Source organism: Etheostoma cragini, chromosome 21 (assembly GCF_013103735.1).
Source record: "Etheostoma cragini isolate CJK2018 chromosome 21, CSU_Ecrag_1.0, whole genome shotgun sequence".
NCBI lineage: Eukaryota > Metazoa > Chordata > Actinopteri > Perciformes > Percidae > Etheostoma > Etheostoma cragini.
In genome coordinates, this window is record NC_048427.1 from 14969674 (window position 1) to 14996875 (window position 27202).

General features: G+C 42.9%; 1 protein-coding gene across 13 annotated transcripts in view; it reads right to left on the reverse strand.

The window, feature by feature from the left end:
- Window positions 1-1262: 1262 nt before the first annotated feature.
- Window positions 1263-27202, reverse strand: part of mrtfab (myocardin related transcription factor Ab) — a 59869-nt gene continuing 33929 nt past the window's right edge. For 7 of the 13 annotated variants that reach the window (XM_034859723.1, XM_034859720.1, XM_034859721.1 and 4 more), the window contains 17 exons: window positions 21915-21980; window positions 17511-17566; window positions 16449-16524; window positions 15664-15822; window positions 13264-13409; window positions 13007-13162; window positions 12698-12769; window positions 11879-12063; window positions 10539-10710; window positions 9555-9932; window positions 7479-8471; window positions 5638-5844; window positions 5457-5537; window positions 4460-4600; window positions 4222-4314; window positions 2835-2898; window positions 1263-2746 (listed from right to left, as the gene is read on the reverse strand). In XM_034859723.1, coding sequence (XP_034715614.1) covers window positions 2166-2746; window positions 2835-2898; window positions 4222-4314; window positions 4460-4600; window positions 5457-5537; window positions 5638-5844; window positions 7479-8471; window positions 9555-9932; window positions 10539-10710; window positions 11879-12063; window positions 12698-12769; window positions 13007-13162; window positions 13264-13409; window positions 15664-15822; window positions 16449-16524; window positions 17511-17566; window positions 21915-21980 — 3626 coding nt within the window. In that variant the 3' untranslated portion in view covers window positions 1263-2165. Of the gene's footprint in view, window positions 2747-2834; window positions 2899-4221; window positions 4315-4459; window positions 4601-5456; window positions 5538-5637; window positions 5845-7478; window positions 8472-9554; window positions 9933-10538; window positions 10711-11878; window positions 12064-12697; window positions 12770-13006; window positions 13163-13263; window positions 13410-15663; window positions 15823-16448; window positions 16525-17510; window positions 17567-21914; window positions 21981-22187; window positions 22207-27202 lie in introns of those variants that run through there. The other 6 variants (XM_034859725.1, XM_034859733.1, XM_034859730.1 and 3 more) reach the window with 5 other exon arrangements.

Here is a 27202-nt window from a genome sequence, read left to right on the forward strand (position 1 = left end):
AGGGAGATTGACAGTCATGTTTAGCTTCTTCCGTTTTCTAATGATTGCTCCAACAGTGGACCTTTTTTCACCAAGCTGCTAGGCAAATTTCCCGTAGCCCTTTCCAGCCTTGTGGAGGTGTACAATTTAGTCTCTAGTGTCTTTGGACAGCCCTCACAAATGGAGTGGAGCTGGACGTTTTGAAGGCAGACTAACAGGTCTTTGAGGGTCAGAATTCTAGCTGATAGACAGTGATTCAAATTCTTATTTGCAGCTTTATCATACAAATAAATAGTTTAAAAAATCATACATTGTGATTTCTGGATTTTATTTTTTAGATTATGTCTCTCACAGTGGACATGCACCTACAATGACAATTTCAGACCCCTCCATGATTTCTAAGTGGGAGAACTTGCAAAATAGCATGGTGTTCAAATACTTATTTTCCTCACTGTACATACTTTTACTTAAGTAACATTTTCAATGCAGGGCCTTAATGGTGTAGTATTTTGATATGGTTTTAGTAAAGGATCTGAATACTTATATATATCTATAGTATGTTGAAAAAAGTTGAAAATAAGCCATATTTTAGTATGTTTTACGTTCTTGATGGGAATACAACTCCCAACCTCAGACAACCAAACCAGTGTTCTAACAGACTGAGCTATAAAATCATGTCATAGCATAGTTTGTCAAAAAAAAGTCACGGTCCAAGGAAAAGGTGTGTGCTTTGGTTTTTTGGAGCAAAAAGCAGTCAAGGGATCCAAACTTTAGACTTTGGAGTGGCTGGGACACTCAAAGCTGAAGTTGGAAAGTCATGTTTTCGATAACAAAGGCAGAATAATCATGGCCCCAAACGCTGTTTGCCTACATGCAAAATTCTTTGTTTTTTCAACATGTAACAGTAAAGGATGAAATGGAAGCAAATTGCTAATTGATAACTGTTCGTTATCCAGTCTGGTTGGTAAGCAAAAATAAAACCACAGCTTTGCCAAAAAGGTATTTGCCATTTTTAGAAGCAAAAATAAAAAAACACTAAACCCACTTGTTGATATGGAGATGGATTCTAAATGATGGTTCAAGGCAGATTTCTTTACATTGGCTCTCTCTATCAACAGATGAATTTATCTATGTAGTTAATGAATACATAGGTCACAGTTTTTTGTTTTTTGTGATCTAGTCGTTTGTCCCATATGGAACACTGTGTTTTATATTGTTTTGACCATGTAAAAGAAAAACAGACATCTTTTGAGTTTTTATAGTAAGTTTATTTTATTTTTTTAAACTTTTTTTCTTTAAAAAATTACAAGGTCCAAGTACTTTGGAAGCCCTGCCCTCACCCTATATTCCCCAGCCGGCTAGCTCGAATCTAAAGCAACCAGCAAAGAAAAATAGTCATATGGACAATTGATAATATACACCCCATATACAGCAATACATAGTGGTCTACCATAATGTTACCAATAATACGCAACCTCCAATGAGGTTTCCGTTCAAACTGTTTCCACTGATATGGTTCATTTCAAAAGCAACTGTCGACCACTGACGGTTGTGTTTTGTGACTAGTGTGGGTGGGGTTCAGGCTCAGCTGATCAAAATGACACATGGTGGTTTTCAATGAGACAGCGTTTGGATTTGCCTATTGACATGAACACCCTCCTTTTAACCAACCACATTCAGGATAAGTGCAAAGTTTAGGAGGCACTGACACACACACTCTGCTATCAGGAGGAGCCCGAGGTAACGTCACTTACAGTCCCTTCTAAGCTCTACTCTGTCAAACCGTTGGGGTTTGAAAGGGTTGAAATGCTGTATTACAGTGACCTGGTTCTCTTTAATCTGGTTACAATGCAGGTCAGGACAGGAAATAGGATTTTATCAGCTTGGAGGTGAGCAGCCTGCTGTATGGATCCCCATAGAAGTCCACTTCAGTTCCACCAAGTTCAAGTACTCTCTATTCATTGAACTTCTATGTTTCTTTCTTATTTCACCTCATCCTGCATATAGTAACAGCCAGTGAAAGACAGGGCAAACTGTGTGTGCGTGTGTGTGTGTGCGTGCGTGCGTGCATGTGCCAGTGACCCTCGCAGTGGTAGAGACAGCATAGAAAAGGTTTCTATATGTGCATGAAATAAAGACAGAGCCTGTACACAACATGAGCAAATGGCGTCCATCTGTGTGCAGGGCTACAGACACGACTCCCAGTGCAGCTGCAGGTCAGTGCCGTCCAGGAAATCGGTAGAGAAGACGCTGGGTGGAGTGTGCGGCACCAGCGGGGCCAGGCTCGTCCCCCCGTCTCTGTCACCAGGTCCCCCTCCTCCTCCTCTACCTGCGCTGCTCCCGCTCCCTTCGCTGTTGCTCCCCACCATAGAGATGTCCAGCCAATCCATGCTGTCCAGGGTGGGGTCGCCAAAGTCCAGCCCCGTGGAGTGTGGGGAGAAGCCCAGGTCGGACGTGTCCATGGGGGAGGGAGGGTGGTCCAGGATGCTGGGCGTGCTCAGCATTTGGCTGTGGAGGTCGTCGATAAGAGTCAGGCCACAGTCGGGCTCCACGCCAAGCAGCGGGGCGCCAGTGGTGCTCTCCAGGAAGTCTTCCAGGCGCCCACTGCCTGTGCAGGGCTCTCCCACAGAGGGCCGAGAGGAGATGAGGGGCTCCGTAGGGGTGGGAGGGGAGAGGTGGAGGGGAGATGGGGGAGAGGATGGGGAGGGAGGGTCAGAGTGGAGAGGGGCGAGGGTAGGGTCCGGGTTGGCCTTGAAGCCGGGGATTTCTGAAAGAGGACAAAGAGAGAAACAGTAATCAGTACAGCAGGCGACAGACTTGTGATGTCTCTGTCTCAGTAATGTTGAGTTTAGTACCTCCGCTCTTCAGCAGGATGTCAAACAGGTCGTCCATCTGCTGACTGTTGACGCCATTCTCCTGCTAACAGAAAAGATTTTTGTCAGTCAGCCACCTTCGCCCTCTCTTTAGGTCCTTTCTTTTTCTTTTGCTTCTTTGATTCGATCAGGTTTTTTGGTCTTTGTCTTCACTTACACCGTCACTCTGTCAAAATATCCACATTCGTCACATAGTATGCTCCATAGGATTTGTTACGTAGTGGCCTCGTGCGCTGACGTGCACTAACATGTCCAAGTGGCACAGTAACTGGCCAATGAAACATGATCATTAAAGCGTCTCAAGCGGGCTCTAAACCAAACACAACTAATCCAGACAGTCAACAGATGGGACGCAGCACTCCACAAAATAAACTAAATATTGCATACTTATCGCAACCCTTTCTATATATATTGCGCAATGTGATATCATGATAACGATATAGTTGCTATATCATGTCCCTCTACTACGCAGGCCGTGTGGTCCTGCAGCACTGCGTCCTACTACGTCCAGCTTTTTCCTGATGTGTCACGCTACATGCTGTAACACCATGCAGCGCCCGCTATGACATCAACTACTACTACCACCTTTTTATTCACTGTTCCATTTTCTTTATTGTGATTGCCACTGTGCATCACATCCCCCACGGTTAGACACCGCCTACCAAGAGCATGGGTCTGGTTGAGGTTTCTTCCTAAAAGGGAGTTTTTTCTCGCCAATGCGCATGGTCGCACTGTCGCACCATGCTCGCTCTCTCTTGGGAGAACTACTAGGATTGTTGGGACTTTATAAATTATAGAGTGTGGTCTAGACCTACTATACACGTAAAGTTTCTCAAGATAACTATTATGATTTGATACTATAAATAAAACTGAATTGACGTGTACCAACTCCCATTTTACTCAAGGCATGCGCATTCGACGAAAAAACAAAGCATATTTTTTACGTGTGTGTTGGGCTCTGAGCGCTGTCAAAACGCCAGTGACATACACTAGAAATTCTTTATGAAGTCTTGCTATTCTCCTGTTCTTGAGTCACTCTTTTGACTGGAAACACTGCAACAAGTTTACAACCTCTCAAGTACATGCAGTCAGGTTCCCCTTACTGCTTTCAGTTGGTAGAAATTAAAAATGAATTTCTGAAATAACCTAAATAATCCAGGACTTTCTGTCAGACACAAATTTAAAAACATGCGTTAAATCCTACCCAACACAGCTGCAACCTCTCTGCCTCAAATTGTCCAACTGCCTTCAGTTCAGAAACATGAGCACACAGCTTAGAGTGAGAAGCTAAGATGGAAAATAGAGGACCAGACAGAACCAGAACAACGTAAAGGGACAGATGGAAAGAAAGACGTATGGGAAGACATACTTTGGAGCGCTGAGTAGGAATGGAGGTGTTGCGTTTGGGAGAGGGAGGGGTGAACAGTGTGTGCCGGTCGTACGGCGGACACACCTCCTCTCTCTGCAAGGATGAAGTGATGAAATGGAAAGAAAAGAGAAGAAACAAGGAGAAACAATTTAATGAAGTTCACAGCATGTGGAGAAGCCTGGGCAGTCGAGATGACATGATGATGGGAAGTATCCGGAGGAGGAGGGAGGAATCTTACCTTATAAGATGTGATAAAGTTGCTTTGGCTTTCACTGTCTGACATGTCGTCAAAGAAAGGCTGCAGGTTGGGTGGAGCGGTGGCTGACAGGTTGGGTTGTGGCATACCATTGGTGTCCAGGTGCAGCCCCGCCTTATGTCCCTGAGTGGCGAGAGGGACAAAGACATATTTAGACTGGACAAAGGCAAGCTCAAATATGTTGATCACTCCACTGTGATTGGCTAGTTAAGTCTTATCTCTGAATAACAGGCTGCTGATTCACATCCATGCTTTCCTCAGTCCATTCAGCTTGATTTCGATGATTTTAAACCTGGTTAGTGGCGACACCTTGTGGCAGGAGAAGGTTACTGGTTGGACAATGCAAACAGTCCTGCTGCACTGTACTGTATGTTACATTACAATTATTGTTTTATTATATGTTCAAAGAAACTTAAATTTTTCCCCCCCTATGTACACATACTTTCTGAGCAATTTAGGGTTCATTGCCTTGCTCAATGACACTACTAAATGTGGATAAAAGAAGCTGGGGATCGAACCACCAACTACAAGTGAAAAACCATTAACAGATGCCAAACTGTCTGGTACATTGTTTGAGATGATTCCCTTGGTTATGGACTGTTTTTGTGATAGCCTCTTCTCAAACCTATTCATCAATATATTGTATTATTATACATGATCTTATTATTAAAACATTCAAAAATCACTTATAAATCGCTTTGCAGAAGAGGTAGGAAGAAAGTCAAGTAAATGTTATTATTATTTTAAACTAAGGCAAAAGCTAAATTTGTTGAGAAAAACTATTGGTTATTACAAAATAATAATACATAAACAACCTACATAAAAATATATTAAAAATCTAAGCATATTAGTTTTCAGAACATTCCCATGGCATTGGTTTATGCTATACATATTGCAAAAAACATGAAATAGATAAATAAACATACAATAAAAAGTAAATGAATGTGTTATGGTTACATATCCTGAGTCTTTGTTTTACCTTTTTGATTGGCTCTGTCACCGGCGGCTCTTTTGATTGGCTTTCAGTGCTGGGGAGTTTACTTGGAGTCGACTGCAACCTCTAAAAGAGAACAACAAGTAGAGAAAGTTGCAGAGAATATCCGATCCCAGATTATTATTAACCCTGTGCAGTCCACCAAAGAACATCAGTGTTAGTGTACCTGCAGTGTGATGCGTCCGTTAGGTTTGGCCAATGAGGACTCTCCTTTCTGTCCGTCTGCAGTGTGACCGGTCAGAGCGATCAGGTAGTGATTGCCGTTGCTGTCGGTGACCAGAGTCGGTGTGCCGTTTGCCTTGAGGAGGTCTAATGAAATGGCCTGGGTGTGGATCTGAGTGCCGTTCTGCTGGTTGATCAAGACTGGGTTCACCTGGAAACCAAACAGCATGTTTCAATTTACATGCAATATATCACATAAATTACCTTGAGCTCCTGGCAGTGTTTCTCGCCGTGAGGCATTTCGTGCCGCTTCTCAGCGGACACCATGTTCTGGTGAGAACAGCCAACACGACAATGGTAGCCTATATAAACCGTCAGGGGGGCTTGCATTCCCATCAGTTACACACGCTGGCACGCAGACTGATACTGTGGAGCAGCAGACACCTCCTGTCTCTGAGCGCGACACATGTCCCCGGGGCTCTGAATCACGGTGCAGATTTGCTGTCCAGGTCTGCTCCGCTGTACGGCAACTGGACTCTGCACCCAGCCATTGTGAGGCAGGTGTGGTCGCGCTATGGCCGGGCCAAAGTGGATCTGTTTGCATCGAAAGACAATGCGCAATGTCCGCTGTTTTTGTCAATACGTCATCCCGGCGCGCCTCTCTGCGTAGACGCGCTTGCGCACGCGTGGCCGTCGGTTCTCCTGTACGCGTTCCCTCCTCTGGCTCCGATACCCCCAACTCTATCCAGGGTGAGAGAGCACCAGAGCAGGATGATCCTAATAGCTCCACACTGGCCAGCGATGCACTGGCTGGCGGAGATTTATCTACTCCTTTGCGGACAACTCCCACTACGCAGGGACATGCTGTCCCAGGCGGGGGGACAATCTTTCACCCGCACCCAGAGCGTCTGGCGCTATGGGCTTGGCCCGTGAGTGGTGCAATTTAAACACAGCCGGGCTCCCACAGAGTTTGATTAACACTATTCAGAGTGCCAGGCCTTCTTCCACCAGATCACTGTAAGACTGTAAGTGAAGGGTGTTTGAGGAGTGGTGTCTCAGGGAGGGACATGTCTCTTTCAGTGCCCTGTTGGCGTAATTTTGTCATTCTTGCAGGACTTGATTGACAAACATAAAGCCTTCTCCACCATAAAAGTGTACCTGGCTGCCATTGCAGCTTGTCATGTGGGGTTTGATGGTAAAACAGCTAGCCAACATCCTTTGTTCCCCGCCTTTTTCTTCCTCAGAGGAACGGCAGTTGCACGTGCTGTGTTCAGTTCGTGCTCTGCACATTTACATGGACAGGACTGCGGGTTTTCGACGGAGTGACCAGCTATTTGTCTCCTGGGCTAGCCCCCACAGGGGCAAGCCTGTGACAAAGCAACGGCTGTCTCATTGGGTTGTGGAATCCATTGCTCTGGCTTACACGTGTCAGGGTTTGCTGGCCCCGCAGAGCCTGCATGCTCACTCAACTCGCGGCCTTGCTGCATCCTGGGCCTTATTTATATCCTGGGACACTCGATCACCAGCCAATCGGGATTGGCGTAATGAGATAAATGCTTCTGAAGAATACGCAGGGAAGCGTATCCATAGTGAGACATCTCACTCATGCTACTCTGAGAACCGGGGTTACGCAAGTAACCTAAAGTTTCTGTTTATGAAGGAAAATACTCAATACTATCAAATCGGAATAATTCTAGAATCGCAATAAATGTAAATCTCAATACAAATCTATTTGGCACCCATGTATGGTGAAAGAATCCAATCGTGATAAAAGCATTTGGTCCCGTCCCTACTACCTTTACAGTTTCATGTTTCACACGTGTTGTAGAGCTGCTGGGACATTACCTGTTGTGAGGCAACAGTTGCCATCTGCTGCTTTTGCTGCTGCCTCTGCAGAGCTCGCTGTTGCTTTCTCAGCTGGGTCTGACTCACGGCAGGCTTCTGGATCTGCACCTGAACCGGCTTCAGCTGAACCTGGTTCTTCTGCTGGCTCTGTTGAGCTTGAGTCTGTTTGAGCTGGTTCTGCTGCGCCAGCTTCTGTTGACTCAGTTTCTGCTGGACGAGTTTCTGCTGGGCCTGCAGCTGTTTCTGTTGGGTCTGCTGTATGATGAGCTGCTGCAGTTGCTGCTGCTGATGGAGCAGGATTTGGGCTTCTTTCTTCTGCTGTTGTAGTTTTTGAGGGTTGGACATAGCCTCTGCCACCTTCTGAGGTGGCACCTGACTCTGCTGCGGTTTGGGTTGCACCATGGTCTGCTTTTGCTGCTCGGCTTGTTGGATCTGCAGCCGATGAATCTGCTGCAGCCTGAGCAGAGTCTCCTGGGAGCACTGCATTGGCTGGAGCGCTCTCTTTGCCTGGGCCGCCTCCGTTACTCCCTCCATCCCCTCCTCAGGCTCTGCCTCCTTCTTCACCTTCACCACAACGCCGTTGGGGAGAGTGGGGGGCTGAATGGCTGAGGCTTTAATCAGAGTTCGAAGTTTCACCTCGGTAATAGATGTTCTGCTCCTCTCACTTGTTTCCTTCTCCAACACTGCTCCGCCTGTCATCTTGCCGTGCTCCAGTTGGGACCGGAGGGTCTCAACCAGCCTCTGCTTCTGCCTCAGCATCCTGGTCAACTCCTCGATCTGTTTGTCCTTCTCTTGCAGCATCTGGTCCTTGTCCAATGAAGATGTGTCCATAGTTACTCCAGACGGGACCTCTGGAGGCTGACACAAGGCAGGCGAGGGCCTGGACAGGCTGCATGAGCTCTGGATCTCCTCTTTGACCTTGGAGAGTGGAGAAATGTTTGATGGGTGCTGAGGAGACGGGTGCAGGGTGAGCTGGGTAAGGGGAGAGCTCACCTGAAGGACAACAAAACAAGAAGAGGATGTTAGAGAAAGATTTCTAGCTGACAACCGCCAAGGTGACCCGCTAAAATCCAGCACATATATGGCACCTGAAGATACGATTTAACCGTCAACGCTCATACAGTTTAGCTGCAAAACCAAATGCTGAGGGAACATTACTACATTTCATGTTGGATTTCAACATTAAAACAATACTTCACGTAAACATAAACGTTGAGTTTCTTAAGTAAAGTGGCGTGTTATCTGTACACATTTTGAGCTATGTTGTGAAAAAGCAATGGTTGAGTTTAGGAAACAAAGAACCGGTTGGGTTTAGGAAAAAACACAAACCAACGGTTGAGTTTAGGACAACCCAATCAACCTCTATGCGGATTTTTGCCCCTTCATACTACTCGCTACTGCGTAAATTGAACTAATTCTTACGCTATTGCAAGGTATTGTAAGTCAGTGGAGACCAAACGGCGTTGATAAACACGCTAAAAAGCGAGTATGCATCTTGATAACACGCCAATAATGGCATACAAATTGGTGTGGCATACATTTAATGAGATTTAATGAGATCAGTCTGTGGATTTGAGCGGTATGCATCCCCACTAACCTGGAAACAGTTTTAGACAGTAATGTTAAGTGAATACAGCATGTCAGGGGAATACAATGTCTCCTGAAGCTGGGGGTCAAAGGCAGAGGGGCCGCAGGGTTCATTAACATTAGCTTTTTGTCTCACCTGGGGTTTGAGAAACGGTAAATTGATCAAATCCAGTTCCCAAATGCTATTTTCCAAGCTATTGTAGCTGTCATATGTCAAGCAAACCACGTAAGCACGGTTTTCATGATCAACTAGCCGTCAACTGTTGTTGCCATGTGTGGTTGCCATGACTTCTGAAGTTATGACGTCCTGTCAGTGTTCCAGTTACAAGACCTCAAAGAGGAGACAGAGCGGATGACCGCTTGCTTATGCTAAGTCCGACAGCTCTGCTGAGTTGTGTAATTAAAACGCTGAAGCAGCGCCAGACCGCTGATAAGAAAAACTATGATTTCATCTAATAACAGGCTACTTGCTTCAGATACATCTCTCACCATCTCTCCAAACATGTCTCCATTACAGCTCGTCTCATCGGGACTCATCCCAGCCAGCGACCTCTCAGACGGAGTGGGTGACATTGGAGGGCTGGAGCTGGTGCTGCCAAATCGCATGACCCGCCCTGGAATCACCTGACCCAGTGATGACAAATCTAATTTAAAGCCAGTCTCGCCTGATTGGTGGTCAGGGGTGGTAGTTGTGTTTGCAGAGGAGGTGCTAGAGCCCTGCTGGCTGGCCTGTGATAGGACATTTTTCAAAGCCGCTGTGGTGCCACCGTTTTGCTCCTGGTAGTTGCGGAGCCTCTCAATGAGATCGTTCTTGGTGCCTGAGACGGTCAAACCACGCAATTTGAGTTCCTGTTTCAACTCGGCGACCTGAAGGATGAGAAACCAGACGAGTACTCATTTAGCAGGCTTTGACTCAAAGTGAAAGAGAACAGAATAGCTATAAAAGACAAAAACTTAAAGTGGAAAGCCTTGAGGAGCATCATTTAATTCAGTGGAAGGGGCCCCACAAAACATCCCAGGATTTATCTGAGTTGGTGAAAAAATGTTTAAAGATATGAGAAAGAAAAACGACATATACAGTTAGTAGTTTCTGTTTTGGACACTTTGACCTCTCCAGGCCTCAATCTTTCAAAAGAAACAATCTGAGCTGTGACCAAAAATCACTCTAAAGCACAGCTGATTTAAACTTTTGGGGGGGCAAATACATATAGGTGTGAAGGGACAGCAAGGTCTGACAATGTATTAGCAAAGAAACCAATAATAGCCATTATAATAATATTATAATAGCCATAATAGTATAAATTTGTGGTAAATATTTATTCAACTTAAGACAGGATGTCTTAACCAATTCACAAGCTATGACCTTATGCATCAAAACCCTTAAAAACAAAATGAATCATTAAAGCTCACGTCCTGATCTACTTAAACACATGGCAATTACAAACAATCTAGGTTGTAGACTAAATGACCTACTTTGAACTCATCCAGGTTGGCTGGCAAGGTGGTTGGTTTGGCTCCTCCCACTGCAGTTTGGCTCTGACGGACAGCCCCGCTCTGATGGGAGGGGGTGGGGGTTGTCGTCGTGGGAACACTTCGGGAAGGGGTAGGGCCAGAGTTGCTTGTGGGAAGCTGCTCAGTTGGTGGCCTGGGGGGGGGGGGAGACAGTCAATTATGAATTTTGCTTGTCCTTTTTTTTTAAAGCAATGGGAAGTGATTGAGGCCAGATGGCAGGGTGTTGTAAATATTGGTAAATGTGAAAAATAATATTGAATATTAGAAATGTACCATTTCTATATCCAAAGTTATCCTTTTCCTAGAGCAGGTTCTATACAAACCAATGAAATTATTGTCTTTACCTGATGGCTTCTAGTCCTTCAAAACCAAAAAACTACAACTTGTAAGTTTCATTTCAAACTCATATTCCATAAGTCACACATCTGTTATTGTCAACCCACTGAAGCTTAGCTGGGACAGACATTCAACAACTACTTCTGCTTTAAGCCCCAGGGTCTATTGACTCACTCAAAAACCACTAATGTTGAAGAAACAAACCGCAGCAGAAAAGCTTGGGAACACACAGGAAGTAATATTGAAAATGATATGCTGCACAAATGAACTAGCATGCAAGTAATAGCTAGTGGCTTAATGTGACTCCTTAAATAAAACCACTGCAGTCAGTCATCCTCACTTCCACACCCCACAAACAACAACTACTCTTTTTAATAGAATGGAAGGTCAAAAAGAGGAATTGCTAAAAGGTGTACAAGTCAAGAATAAACAGTGGTGCTCATAAGTTTATGAACATCTGCTAAAGTTGACGAAAAAAAGGAATATTAAAATCATGGCATGGTTTCATTTCAGTCATTCAGCCTAATAGCTGGTATGCATTGAGAGATGACCTTATGGAAAGTACCCCATGCCAATCTCTATGTATGGTGAAGGGTATGGGATGATGGGGGGCTATTTTAATTCCAAAGGCCAAGAGAACTTTATCTGGATGCATAGTATCATGGATCCATGAAATAACTGGCCTTTAATAATAAAGAACTGCCTGCCTCTATGGGAGTTTAACATTGGGGTGTACTTACTTCTGCCCCCTGTATTTAAGGAAGAACATTTCTGTATTTACGATACATTATTTTATTTTTTTTTTATTTTTACTGGCGAAGCCATCAGAAGCATTTTATAGTTATTTTACACACACACACACGGACACACACACACAAACACACACACACACACACACACACACACACACACACACACACACACACACACTCACACACACACACACACACACACAAGACACTCACTTGGGAGGGGCAGGCAGGATGGTGTGGTAGTTGTAGTGCTGCTGTTGCTGGTTGAGGATCTGCAGCTGCAGGAAGAGCTGTTGCTGGTGGAGGAGTTTTGCGTAGGATGAGTCCATCTGGGGTGGACGCTCTTTGTCTGCTTTCTGGTCTGGAGGGATGTACTGGTGGTACTTCAGCTTCTTCACCTACAGCCAGGAAACAAAACTTTTGAGAGGCAACTCAAGCCTTTAATATTTTTATACTATGAATGTGTGACATTCATCCTGCCTCGTTTTGATCTACTTAACTGACTGATTTCTGTCATTTAAATAAGCATTGTTAACAGTTTAAAAAACTATGTGCACTGCATTCCGTATATGTGGTTGGAAAGACAGTAATAACATGACTACAGTCAAAGGGCAAGTACTTCCAGTTCAGGAAAACAAAGTCTGTATTCTGGTGTAAGGATACTGCAAATGCAAAAACATGGTATGTCATCTACTATAGATGTCTACTTATATTACTGTTAAATGTCAAAACATCAAGTCTAGAGAGAAGACCTGGCTCCTTAATTGTGAGAGAACTGACACCAAAACTAAACCAATCTAGATGATGAATTCTAGTTTCTTGGTTAAGGCAATCTTACAGTCTTTATTCCTAAAAGATGAACTACTGTCATAAAACAGCCTAAACGATATGTGCTGATAACTTCCCAAAGATAACTGCAATACAATAATAAACAATAAATAATAAATAAATAAGTAATATTGTGGATATATTTTTTTGGCATTGGTATCTCCTGTGTCAGTGCGTGTGAATAAAAACGAAAGAATTGCTGACCTTAGGTTTGCTGTCCTTTGGTTTCTTAGGTCTATGTGGAGGACGGTCTGAACTCGTCTTACCCTGGGACTGCTGACAGAAACCGTGAGAAATGGGGTCGTGGAGAAGGAAGTGAGAAAGTGAAGAGTTGAGGCAGAGTTATGACAGTTATAGCTGCTCCACAAATAGAGATTGAGGTCAGATGTATTCATAAGTCATCAAATGCGCAGGATGCTCAACTCGAAACAGGGAAATATGTGAATATGGTATGGTATATGAATATGGTTCTTTGATGGTAAAAAGAGTTAAAATAACCAGCAGTACTCGCACCTTGACATGTCCAGTAGAGGGGCGGGAGTTTATTAAAGTCACTGTCGTCCCATTTGTCACTTTTGGGAATGGGGAGGAGTCTGACCCATTCACCTGGGGAGGAGCGGGAGGAGGAGGAGGAGGCGGAGGCGGAGGAGGTGGGGACTCTGTAATGAACTGAGAAGATATTACTCTGGTTAATGGCCCCATCACTTGCTTTGTTTTATTCATTTCAATTCATTCTTTAAAATTGAAATTCTGTATCCTGGGATTGGTACCTGTGTGGGGGACATGTCCCCGTTCTGGGTGAGGACTTCAGAGGGGGACAGTTGAGGGACGGCACTCGAAGGAGAGTCGTGATTGGTTAGCTGGTCTGGTGACAGAGCATCGCTGCTGTCTTCATCTAAAGACGAGCTCTCTCCCTCTGAGAAATAATATTTTCAGATTTAGTGAAACAAACAGTTATCAAGGCAACTCATGGTGGCCTGTGATAAACTAGTGTTGCCAGTAAAACAACAATTCAATTCCTGGCTTCCACACCATGTGTTAAGAAGGGCGGTACTGGTAACGGTGCTTTTTTTGTAATGCGCCTATTTTGCTATCAACATGAACACTTTTAAACACCATAAACACAATTATCTTTAGCATATTTGTTCTAAATGTCTATCTTTAATCCAGTGTTGTCATTAAGAGGCAGACATTGCAGTAATATTGGTCTGCATCAGCAGAGCATGTAAGCGGAGCGCCAGCAAAGATTTTGGTTCGAGCACACAGCAGATAAAGTGGCGCCTTTTCTCTTGCTCCTGCTCACGTCAGGAGTTGGAAGCATGTCCAAGCCCGATCCAACCTCACTGAGTAGGCTATATGCAGATGGAGGCGTCCAATATCCCCCTCCATGCCGCCAGTGCCTGGAGTAACGGGGAAATCTGGCAGACTTTGCACGTGGCTGAATGAGGAGCTCCGGGATCAGGCGGCAAGAGGGAGGGCAGGCAGCGTTCATTTGAAAAATACAATGCAGAGCGGGAAATGAACAGCTCCGTGAGAAGGAGTGGAAATTCTGAACTCTCCACTCCGCTCACATGCATTTGGTGGATATGCATACGTTATTGAAAAGCTAGTCTTGCTTTGCCAGACACTCCTTTAAAGGACGCTTTCTAATTGTATTTAGAGGTGGTACCTGAAATGCTTTAACTTCCAAAAAACACAAAATTTTTGCTGTACCACACAGTGCTGCAGCTCCTCTTTTCACCCTGTGTGTTGAGTTGTCTGTTTTTTGTTTGTTTTAGCTACAAAGTGAGGCATCTCACTTCTGTTACAACTTTGTTTGTAGTCTCACATGTGCAGTACCTGGGTCAGCACTACAAGCCAGTCAGAAGCAGAGTGGGAGGGATTGCATGCTAGCAGCTAGGTGAGCATTATAACGTGTTACAAAGCAATGCACGTTTGCTGGTTTGTTTGTGAACAGTGTTTTTAGTTGGATATGGTTCCTTTGGGTGGACTTTGGGCTTTTACACTTTATAAACCTATAACAAAATATATATAACACAATAAAGTACAGGGAAAAGCCAAAAAAAGCATAATTTGAGCACTTTAAGCCAATCAGGATCGTCTTGGGCAGTGCTAAGCAGCAGGAAAAGCCACGGTACAGTTGTTTTAGATTGAAGAGATTGTCTAGCTAGGTGTCTGGATTTACCCTGCAGAGACATTAGGAGCAGTTAACCACAGTCCTCATAAATCCACTGAAGTTTAAAATGCCCAAACAAAAGGAAGCCCAAGGCAACAGATATCCGGCCTAAATGAGTGCTATCCGGAAATGGCGCAATCCCAGAAGTAGAACACCAAGGATATACAATATACTATTGAAACATAGACAGAACAATGTTAATTGACAGTAATGCGCTTGCGAATGTATGTGTGTGTGTGTGTGTGTGTGTGTGTGTGTGTGTGTGTGTGTGTGTGTGCGTGTGCTTGTTTAAAAAACAAAAACAACTGTGACGTTGTAATAGCCTTGACTTTGGTGTGCGTGATACAGGTTCACGTTTGATTGCTAAACAGTGCTGACTAATTTTAGAGAAGTTTTACAACACTATATGTCCTAGCAGGTTTCAAAACAGGACCAGAGTATGTGCAAACATAGTTGTTGTGTCATTTCTGTGTGTTGTTAGTCAAAAGTTGTGTAGTTTAGTTTTCATGGTAGGATGATGCAACCTGTAGTTAATAAGGTAGGTGTGTGTGTATTTGTTTGTGTGTGTGTGTGTGTGTGTATGCGCGTGCGTGCATGCTTGTTTGTTTGTTTGTTTGAATGTATTGTTTTGTTCCATCTGTACCAGAGGCTTCTACTACAACGCAGCACCAACATGCCCTGGATTTCTTTCACCTCGCTCCCGCATATGCTATGTCACGACGGTGGTTAACAACTAGTTCAATCAACCCAGAGTTTCCCAATCCAGCGATGTGCGCGTTCACATAAAAGAGGCCGTGTTTGCACAGCACGACCAATCGCAAGCATCCACCAGAGTCGCATATTTTACATAAGAAGAGCAAACTATCATTCTACATTAATAAGAAGAACACAGACACGGTTTTACAAGCAACACAGCCGCTGTATTTGTGTGTATACATACAGTGTCTGGCATTTCTGGTTATTAATTGCTCTTGCAATCTGTGTGTGTAGTTACCCAGCGGTGAGTGCACAGGGCAGTCGACAGACAGGATGTTCTTGTGAACCAGTTCGATGGGACCTGGTCTGTGGGAGATCTTGTCGTTGAGGTCGTCGGCCAGTCGCGCTCGCTTAAGCTGCAGCTGCTTGGCCTGCAGGGACGGCTCTGCAGAAGTCTCTGTGCAGGACACAGTGAAGTCAACATGCATGCATGCAACTTCATTCATCAAGTAGTTTAGATAGATAGATATACTTTACTTTATTGATCCCAAATTAGAAAATTCCTTTGTTAAAGCAGCAGGTAAAACAGGCATTGCACACTCCATAAATATAACATATGAGAGAATGCACAATATAAGGTTATACTACAATACACAATGCCTATACTAAACTACTACTTCTACAGTATAAATGATAAACAAAGGATTTATTAAATGTATAAGATACCATCAGGTATGTGCTTTGTAAACAAAAGATATATATTGGCATAATCCCTTTAAATATGTCGAGCAGATTCATTAAGACTGGTAGTACAGTGAGTGAGTTTTCTGAAGATCATAGATACTTAGTGTTAAGGCTGTTTAATTCTAAGAAATCTCATTTTAACTCAGTCCACATATAAATATAAAATAGGAACTATGCCTTAACCTTATCACATGGAATTGGTTCCTTTTTGTTTACTGTATGGTTCCTTTTTAATAAAGTTTTGTATATTTCACTTGGCCTAAACCTTTCGTTCTACACTATTGAAATTACTATGGCATTCTTGAGAACCTAAAAATTAAGTTCTACTTAAAAACTCACCCTCCAGAATGTGCATCCTGACCAGCTCGGAGCGCTCGGGACGACACCGGATCTTCCTCTTCAGATAGTCCTCGGTCTGGGGTGTGTAAGAAAAGGGAAGATCACAAGCAAAAGGATGAGAAACAATAATGATTGTGGGGAAAGATAAAGAAAATGTGAGGGGGACGGGAGAGAGGCAACACAGATGCTAAGCAGATGTTAATCCAGCTCTGTGTCATCTTTATGTGGGCAGTGTGTTTAGATGAACAGTGTTTGACTGCTCTCCGTTGTGCCAGTGCACAGAGCTCAGATAACCCGAGGTCAGCCAAGATTGTCTTTTGGGGCACGAAAAATACCAAAATAAAAAACCCTCATATGCCCCATGACAAAGAGCTAGATTTAAATCAGTTTTCAATGGACACTTGTAAATTGATCACAGTAAATCACATATATTATTTAGTTGCAACCTTGTTGCATTGCCACTACTTTGACATCACTCTCATTGAGTTATGTTGTTGATGATGATTCTGCAGTTGGTGCTTTTTTCTTTTATTTGTAAAATGTTTAAGTACGGTTTTGTTGGAAATGCTAACTATGATACAACTAAAAGCATCCACAAACTAGGTATTGGTTGAATTACTATCCCATGACTTGAATCAGTAATAGAGTACAACAGAATATAAATTATGTATTTAAATTAAGCAACTTTGTATGATGGGTGCTCCAGATGGCAGCAAGAGGTAGATCTGACCTTGGGTAATGTAAAAAAAAACATGCTAATTATGCTGAGTTGGTCTGTGTCGCTCCTTACCCAAAGGCTGCTACTACTACTACTACTACTACTACTACTACTACTACTACTACTACTACTACTACTACTACTACTATACGTATGGCTAAAGTTTTTATTAGTTATTTCCTGTCAGCATTATATTAAGTGTCTATACTGAGAGTAGAATTAAAATACAAAGACTGCTTTGCAATTCAAGCTGTTTAAACATACTGTAAGCATTCTCCCCCCGCAAAGCTTCAACAAAGTAAGTCCATTGAGTATGAGGGAAACTCAGTACTAAAGATACTCACCCTCGCTCGCTCCAGACTCCTCCGCTGTTCGTGAAAGGCTGCTGGGCTCTTCAGCGCTGCATGGAGAGAGGGATAGAGAAAAGGATGGAGAAAGAGAGAGGGATGAATGCAGCTCACAAGGACTCTAAACAGTGTTGTGATGCTTCTTTCAGCAGGCGACAGTGTGAGAACAGATACAGCTATAGAGGAAGGCAGACTCAAAGCAGAAGTGGCTGCAGGACGAGAGGGTCAGAAGTGTTATTCTAACCACACACTGAAGACAGCTCAGTAGGCTGATGAGCCACTGCAACATGCTGTGTGTGCAGGAATAAAGCAGCACCTTTCTTTCTGCAGTGAAAGCCACTTTAGTTATTACAAATCAAATTGTACCTGCAATCCATTTCTTTGGCCTGTTTGGACCACGGTCATGTTATAATTGTGCTCATTGTGGCTTTTACATTGAAGTAGCTGTGGGAGGTGTTGAGTTGTAGCCAATGGTTGTAGCTTATCTCTGGTAAGTTAGCTTAGTAACTTACCAGAGTAACTGAGTATAGAAGTTGGAATCTTCATTTGGACTTTTTGAGATTTGCGAGAGCAGACTTTCAAAAGTATTTCAAAGACTGTCTGTGTGAAGTCAGAGATGGACAGGAGCTTGAACATAAATTCTTGATGACTAGTCGTCTGGAGTGGATCGTTAAAAAGGAGCACAGACAGAGGAGAGTGCCAATTGACAGATAGACTGCTGCACATAAGGAAAATCTACATTCAAGACGGCTACATGCAATGTATCTAGTATATGGGTGAAATGTTTATGTCATGTGGTATGTGTGAATGGAAGCATGTATTAATGCATTATAAGCCAGACAGTTAACACCTCAAAAGAAAAATCTGACTAAAACTATTGACACAAAAATGTAAGTAAAAAGATTGTACATAACAAGGCTTGGTGTTATTAAGATATTGGTCCGAGAGCAGTTTCAAATTTATTGTCATGAATAGAAAAGGTAAACAGACACCCAACAAGATGATTGCTGTGTTTGAGGAAGGATATTGGGAGGACAGTGTCAGTTGCGATGATGCAAGACGGCATTCAAAGGATTGGTTAAGAGCTGGTGAAATTCCTGCCAAAGGTGTGAAAGTGTGGACATTCTGGCTACAGTGGGGCGTCAACTGCATGTGTGCTACAGATGACTGGCCGGGGGTGGGAAGCGTTCCTCATGTCACAACCCCTGAAGTTCAAAGAAGAAGACCTCGGACCAGTTGTGACATGACCAACACTCGCCATTACAAGAAAACAGGCAACTGGTCAGCTGATCCCATCACTAATGTCAACAAAATAATTCTTGCTCATGTATAAGGGTTTGACAGATGGGGGGGGGCAATGGAATAGAAATCTTTTGGCAAATACACAGCTTTTTCAAATGTGTTCACATTTTCCTAACTTTCATAATTTTAGGCACTGATCAAATTGCCTCTATAGTATTGAGTATCCAAAAATGTCTCATCATTAATATATATAATACCTAAGGAGTAAATCTCATTAGGGTCAGCGAGCCAATGAGCATGCAGCATGCTTATACCATGATCTAATAATGCTTGTCATTGGCTGTCTAACGTTACACGTAGTAGAGGCAAGCGGTTTTATGAAATTACTACATCATATGAAAAACATGACTGACCTCTGGACACAGCGGCATTGTTATTGCTTATTCATCCATATATCTACGCATTTAACATGGCCTAATCTAGCACACTTATTACACCCGCTAAGAAAGTTACGTATGATTGTCAGCATGATAACAAAAAAACGCTGGCCTGATTTTCATGAAACTTGGTGAGAGGTTGAATCACGCGCCGAGAAATAACCCATAACATTTTGGAGTGGATCCTTATCATGGGGCAGAGACACAATTTTTTTGTCACTTTTGTTAACATTGGAAGATAGGGCATTAGGCCTTGGCAGAGGTCTGCACTCTCTAAGTGTCCTTCTAGCTCTCGGTTGTATTCTCTTGTCCAGAAACACCCTGCTTCCTACTTACATAGTTGATATTGACACATTGCACCAACAGCTACATAGGAGCATCACCGCAGCAAGTGGGAGGTAGGCCCGCACGATTCGGGGGAAAAATATGAATCACAATTTTTTTTTGCTTAGAATTGTTATCAAGATTCTCTGTCACGATTATTTTCTTACTAAGTGTATTGTTTATTGCACACATGAATCATGACAAAACAAAACAAATTGGCAGTAACTAACATACATTTTTGGCACCTATAGCACATTGTTCATCACCACACGCCTGTAAACATAGAGGCTTCAATGAAGAGCGGGGAGAGCATTGGGAGTGCTTTAAAACCTATTTTAAACAGTCTATGTTTAATACTCACAGAATAAGGTAGTAGCGTTTGTGTTTATGATTGTTTGTAGTCGGCTCGTAAAATTGAATGAGAATCAAAATCATTAAAACTAAAAATCTAAATTATTTAAAAATTCAATCGTGAACACAGTGTACCGAGACCACAATTTTATAACGATTAATCGTGCAGGTCTAGTGGGAGGTCAAGGTTAATATCCCTGTGGTTACTGAGAGAGGTAGCAAAACCAGTGTGAGGATTTGATACCACAACCACACTGACCCTTTATCAGTTCCCATCATTCCAAATGCTCTGCAGCTGGGCAACATGGTTAAAATATCTTATCATTATAGATATACATCACAATTTGGACATATGGTACAATTCCACTGGCCAACATTTCCACAAGTTGATACATGATGATCACCCTTCTTGCTCTTTAGCAGTTCAAATGATCTTCACTGTCCTGTCATTCAACAGGGGGATTGACAGCTGAACAGACTTTGCGCTACCTTGCTGTGGTCTTGATGCAACAGTCAAACTAAGGGCTGTTTGAAAAATCCTTTGCTTGAGGAAAACATCTCCTTGAGAGCAAACATAAATCTTTGTTAAATCTCTTTTAAACTCGTTCCGTCCCTTGCTCCTTTTTTTATGTATCATTGTCTCTTCTTATCGCCACAGAAGAGTAGCATGAGAGTAAAATATTCCACCAGTAGATGCTGATCCCAATTCAACATGAGGCCTGTTGCATAAGGAGGAAACAGACAGATTTACCGTAACTACTTAATGGTTGAATGGGAGACTCCGCGCTGCCCACTAATACAAGTAGCTTAGCTGGTCTGAGTGTCCACTCTAGTGCATTCTTTTATGCCTAGTCCATGCTTTTAGAGCAAACTGAGCCAGATTAAGTGCATCGTTAGTGGATTTATATGGAAACTAATTCAGCCAGGGGTTATATTACCCAGCTGAAAATAATCCAACATTTAGGGACACGCAGCATGTTTTGGTTTCTTCACGTGTCACCCCACTCTCAAGTATTAAAAAAAAAAAGACAAAACATACTAAACACTAAGTAATTTTGGACAAATAACTTAATCTTCCCTTCATGAAATTAACCTAGAATATTTAGTGCATCTTTAGTTTCTCTGTCTGAACTGGGCCTGACAGTCACCTCCCAGGGTTTCCTACTTTCATTTACAGACCTATTTGACTCTACAATCACTTGGTCATAGCAGTAAACAACCATACTATATATATATGCTGTATGAGGCTCAAACAATTCCTTTAAAAATGCCCGGTACTTACAGCCCATAGATACATCCTACAGTGAAACAAAGAAAAAAAGAAAAACATATCTCTGCCTTTTGTGATGTGCGGAACTGTGAAACAGGAAGTGGATACAGAAGAAGAGGAAGCTGCCCTATTTGATAACACACAAAGTGGTGCAAAGACACCTCCAAATATGACACATGCAGAAGGCACACACTCAACATGCAGATGAGGGCTGACATTTTCAGTAAAAAACAGGCAAAAGAAATGTCAGAATATTGTTTTACCTAAAGATATTTTGAAATCGAATTCAAACATCTATGTTAAGAACATTGAAACATATCCTGTATAACAGATGAGGATCAGATATCGCTTTTTAGCTTGTGAATCAACCAGCCGTACACATATAGCTAAGCGTGAGTATTATGTAACAACCTAATTAATCTCTCTGCCAGGGTCTTATATGTCTGATGCTTTAACATCAAGAAAGAGTTAACATTTTGACCTAAGCTCAAAAATCACAGGCACACTGCCCTAGTTGTCAGCCAAAGTTTCTATTATCATCTTAATACTGAGAACTTCCAAACGCTAAACAGAAACTACATTACGCCCTCCATACTATAACACTAAATCTTTAGGTGAGACTAAGTCACTTGGTGCTTTTTCTGGAGCGTTGAGCATGTGCATCCCTGTATATGTAACAATATGGTGTTTGTATGTAAATGTAAAAAGGGAACTATCCACATCGACAATACAAGTTTGCAGAATACAGTTCATTTGATTTCAGAGACTGAGACTTACGTGGCATGATCCCTTGGCTGACCAGTTCCTCTCGTGTACGTCTCTGCTGGAGTTTAAGCTGGAGGACTGCATGGAGACAGCAGAGGTGAGGTGGGGGGGAGAAGGAGAAGAGAAAGTCAGTGACGGCCAGAGAGAACAAGAAACTGCAGCGATGAATCTCTGAGCCCCTGAAGCTTTCTTAATGTCCCTTATTGTCCAATAATCAGCAGTCCATCTGTCCCGTTAACATAAATAACCACGCACCATATACATTTGAATTGACATGAGGAGGACCTGCATTCTCTGGCACCCAATTCATCCTCCCATTTCACCCCACTTCCGTGCTTCTTTTTTTTTAAGCTAACAGGCAGAGGAGGTGGGTACAAGGAGGGTGTGATCTGTATACTACACACTTCCTGTTTCTGAATATTTTTTTTTTGGTCCAGATAAATAAAAGGAAGAAAACAGTAATCACTAGAAGAATGTGTAGGATAGAGCAGTAAAAAGGATGAGAGAAACCAGCACAGGAAGGGAAAAGGAACAGTTAGAATGCAGACTGAAACAAGACCAGCCTCGATTAGAAAGTAGTAAAAAGAAAATAGAGCATATGGTCTGATTGCCTGTCATTTTAAAACAGGAAGCACTTGTTACATAACACAGAGGCGAGAGAGAGAGAGAGTTTTTAGTAACACAGCGCTGGACAAAACGAGTAGGACCCTGTTTTTCCTTTCTGCATACACAAAGTCGTTCTCATCTTGGTAAAGTCAAACTTATTTAACAAATTGACCATTGGGGCCGAATGCTCATTCTACCCTCATGATCATAGCTTTTAGTTAAATTATAAACCAAGTTAGACCAGGGCAAGAAAAAAGAATTCTACAGAATAACAAATGTAAATATGGGCAGCTGCAAAATCCTGCAAGTGCATTGTTTTTCATCATTTCTTGCAGTATCTGCTTCTCTGCAACACAGTAAGAAGTCATTTAGGGAAGTGACCTTTCAGCCAAGCCAATCACACAAATAAACTAACAAACTACATCACCGACCCCGCCAAGGCAGTACAGAGCAGCTACAGGGTCCCTGAACTTGGCGTATGATGGTTTTTTTTGGGCTGTTAAGAAACTGATATGACACTACACTTCCCCTGTGTGTCTTGGAAACAGCTTGTTTCGATTAAAAAAAAAAACAAAGATGTTGATCTTGGTTTTAAGTTCATAGTGTTTAATAAAAATCAGAGGACGAAAAGTTTTTATGACACTAATCGCTATTTTCACCGACACCGACTTTTAGCTCAACTCCACTAAGTTGAGGACTCTTGTTTGATATGTACCATCTGTCCCTGTTTAAAGGGTTTGTGTCTGTGTGTGTGTGTGTGTGTGTGTGTGTGTGTGTGTGTGTGTGTGTGTGTGTGTGTGTGTGTGTGTGTGAGAAAGAGAGAGAAGTGTAACAAGCCACTGAAGCTTCCCAAGCATTTCTGGGCCGGGGTTGTGTCTGCTACACAAGCAGCACCTGTTCCTTCCCACTGACAAAGTGACATCATTGGTGCTCGCAGGCTAGCTAACAAGGTAGCCGTCCTGCGTAGCGGCTGCTGTGTTAGCCCCTGTGTTATGACAAACAATCCAGGCCTGGACAGGAAAACTGCAAGTTCCATCAATTTATGTCAGAGCCTGTGCAACTAAATGGCATTCCTTGGCTTTAAATCCTCGCTGGTGATCCCAGCTCCTCTTTGTTACATTTGAAAGTGTGCATGCTCTAAATCGTGAGGGATCAGGCTAGCACTAGAGACACGCCTCTGGAAGCAATAACATGTCAGTTCACATTCAGCGATGTAAACACAGAGACCTAAACATAGGCAGGCAAGTTCATGTATACGTTTCACCAGCAGCTGAGAGATTGCTTTTCCCAAAGAGCCATACACACAGGCAAACACTTAGGAAACTCACGTGTTGCCACACACACATATCCACATGCACGCACAGACGCCACGGCAGAGTGCAGGGTAAGATGCCAGACCACTTGGCACTTCCAAGGAAGAGGTTTATTCTGGGAAAGAGAATCTTACACTTCCCTCTATCCCAGCCCAACAACTCCATGCTCCCTCTTCATATTCTTTCACACAGACAGGACACTGGGGTTCACTTATTTATTCTCTTCTGCACGCTCTCATTCCTCTCTTCATGCCTCATCTTTGGAAGTAAGTAAACTCGACATCCTTGCATTAGCTGTTTAGTGGCTGGGAATGGCTGTTAGTACCAGTCTGTCAACCAACTGAGGTACAAGGTAAAGAGATGTTTATAAAAAAAACTACTTATAAATTATAATGCATCGGCCAGATTTTTCTTAGTGGTACAAAAAGAACTTAAAAGGGCCCATGGCTTGAAAATTTAACATTAGGTTTTTTTAACATTAACATAAGTTCCCCCAGCCTGCCTTTGGTCCTGCAGTGGCTAGAAATGGTGATAGGTGTAAACAGAGCCCTGGGTATCCTGCTCTGCCTTTGAGAAAATGAAAGCTCAGATCGGCCGATCTGGAATCTGGCCCCTTATGAGGTCATCCAGGGCAAGGTTACCTCCCCTTTCGCTGCTTTGGGCACCCATGAGAGAGAGCCATCATGGCTTTCAACCAGAAAAGTGCAATTGGTCAAGGTCAAGGCCACCCCCCTCTTTAAAAGCTACAGACTCAGAAATGGCACATAAGGAAAACTTGTTGTGGGACTGGCTCTATTAGCTGAAATTCTGCACCAAGGCTGAATTTGGGGAAAGAGACTTCAGACATGGTATTAGGGGACCACTAAGGACCACTAAGGTCTAAATTAAAGAATCTAAAGAGCACCATGTCATGGGACCTTTAAGATTCCCAGTGTCATGTCATACACTTCAGCAAAGGTGCAAAGTGTGAAATGCTACAGTGGTGTTAAAACTGTAGGCTGATGTGGGTAAACCATATTGTAAGACATTATCTACAGATATGCAAGCATGGGGGACCCAAAACCTACACAAATATAAAGGCCAGAGTTGTTTGAACAGGAATCATAACCCTAAGTTCTGCATTGGGGTTAAAAGTGTAAATGACAAGTTTGGTGCTGATAGAGTGAGTTTAGTGAGGTTTGGACACCTACCAATTGTCAACAGCCTGCAGTTATCTGGTTTCTTAAACGTTGAAGAAAAGTCAGTGTGGATTGTTTTGTTTTTTTAAATGAAATAAGTTTGACAATGTCTTTATCTAAAATCCCGTTTAAGGACCATTTTGTTTAATTTAAGGAAAGGATGAAAGGGCATGCAGTTTTACTGGGACAAGCCCACAGTCAAAACTGGCCTCTGCTCTTAAAAGTCAAAGTTAGAGCCAAAGAACACTGAGACAGCATTTACAGTTTTTAGATAAAGAAGGGGTAACAATGGTGAAAAAGCATAAAAAGTTGATAAAAAATGTACATAACAAAGAAAACATAAGCCATAACCAGCTAACTTTTTGACTGGCTCAAATGGATGTGCATTGCTGAGATAAAAGCTGAGAGACCCCCTCTGCTATCTATTTTGCATGGGCCATTGTTGTATAATAAAACTTGGATACAGTGTTCAAGGTGGAGCCCCCTTCATTCCTAGGAGATATGCTCAGTGGCGCAGAAAGCCAAAAAAGTTCAACTCTGGCTTATGAAATGACCGAGATGATCGGCGCTGCTTCCACACTATAGGGCCCACTATAGAGCATGTGCACTAGAGAACGTACCCGGCCGAGCACTCCTCTAACTTGAATGGCAATTAAATGATTAAATTGTGCGGCTCTGCTAGACCTTTCGACTATTATTGTATCAAACGGATCAAATTCTGATAGAAATACAAACAAGCCAGAGCGTTTTTTTCTCCTGTCTATATACTGAATATCTGGCAATGTGAGACAAGCATACCTTTCATATTTTTATCCTGATAAATACAAATAAAACACAATCACTGATCAAATATTCAGCTGATAAAGTTTCTGTTTTTGTTCAGTAGTTGAACACAGCAGCCTTGCTGCTACAAACTATGTTTCATTACACAGTAAAAATGAGTTGCAGTTGAGAAAATAAAATGATATATTCCAGACCTAAAATAGTAAAACATGGACATTAGGGAATTCTGTTTGCATATGCTGACACAGAGGTCACTGTCCACTTTTGAACAAGACCTTTGATAATGTAATAGTAGAGGGGAAAGAGGCATCCACGGATTAGGTGTAAGGTTCAAGAGGCATCGGAGAGGGAGAAGAGGTCAGCGAGGTAGAGCCAAGTTCTTAGTGGCCAAGTAGGCTAATCCTGCTGTGCTTATTCGTCATCAGATCTGTTTAAACATGTCCGAGTACGTCACTGTCCCTAAGGCCCCCCTCCAGGCTTGGCACAGTAAAGCACGCGCACACACGCGCACACACACACACACACACGCACACACACACACACACACACACACACACACACACACACACACAGAGACTGCTCTGTGCCCACACTGGGTGAAATAGTGAGCATGAGGAAGGAAACGTACATGATCACACTGCCACACACTCCACTAACAAACACAAGTCTCACAAACACTCTGCATGGAGGTTGCGCCTGGAATTGCCATTGGAAATATTCTATTTGACAAGCCTGTTGAAATGTTCTTCTGCATGAGCTTATCATTTGCAAAGCAGCTCTGTTAGACTGCATCTGCACGCAGAGCCTGACCACAGCAAATGTTTCACACATCAGTGAGAAAGGAAAGAAGCTGGATGGCAGAAACAATAAAATGTTAAGGCCATTTACAACTCAGAGTCACTTCCACTGCCTTTGCACTGCGCTGGGTTGCCAGATGACAACAAGAGGAGTTGTGGTGAATACTAATTATCTTAAAGTTCAAGAAGGTCGACTCAAATTCTCAGCGCTTTTAATGGATTTATGCAATCACTTACTATGGACACGATGAGTGCCTCCTTTGAAGAATTTAGCAAAGGTAGCGGTTAGCAAAAAGCACCTGGAATAATAACTGACAGCTGGGGTGACATGTATGCAGTGACACTGTAACATGCCGGCTGTTTTTATTGTCCAATCAAAATTCCTTAAGCCTTTTTAGCTGGACCATAGGACCAACACTACAACCTCAGAACTCTGTCCCTCAGTGATTAATTTTGACCAGGATACACAGTGAGTTTTGGTGCATACACATTCATGTGTTTCTTCATCTTTAAGACTGAAGTAATATGTGATCTGACTTCATATGCTCAGTCAATTACACCTGTGGCCACCCACACTTTGTTAACTTGACAAAGTGGTCAAGTCTGTCTCTCTATTGAAAACG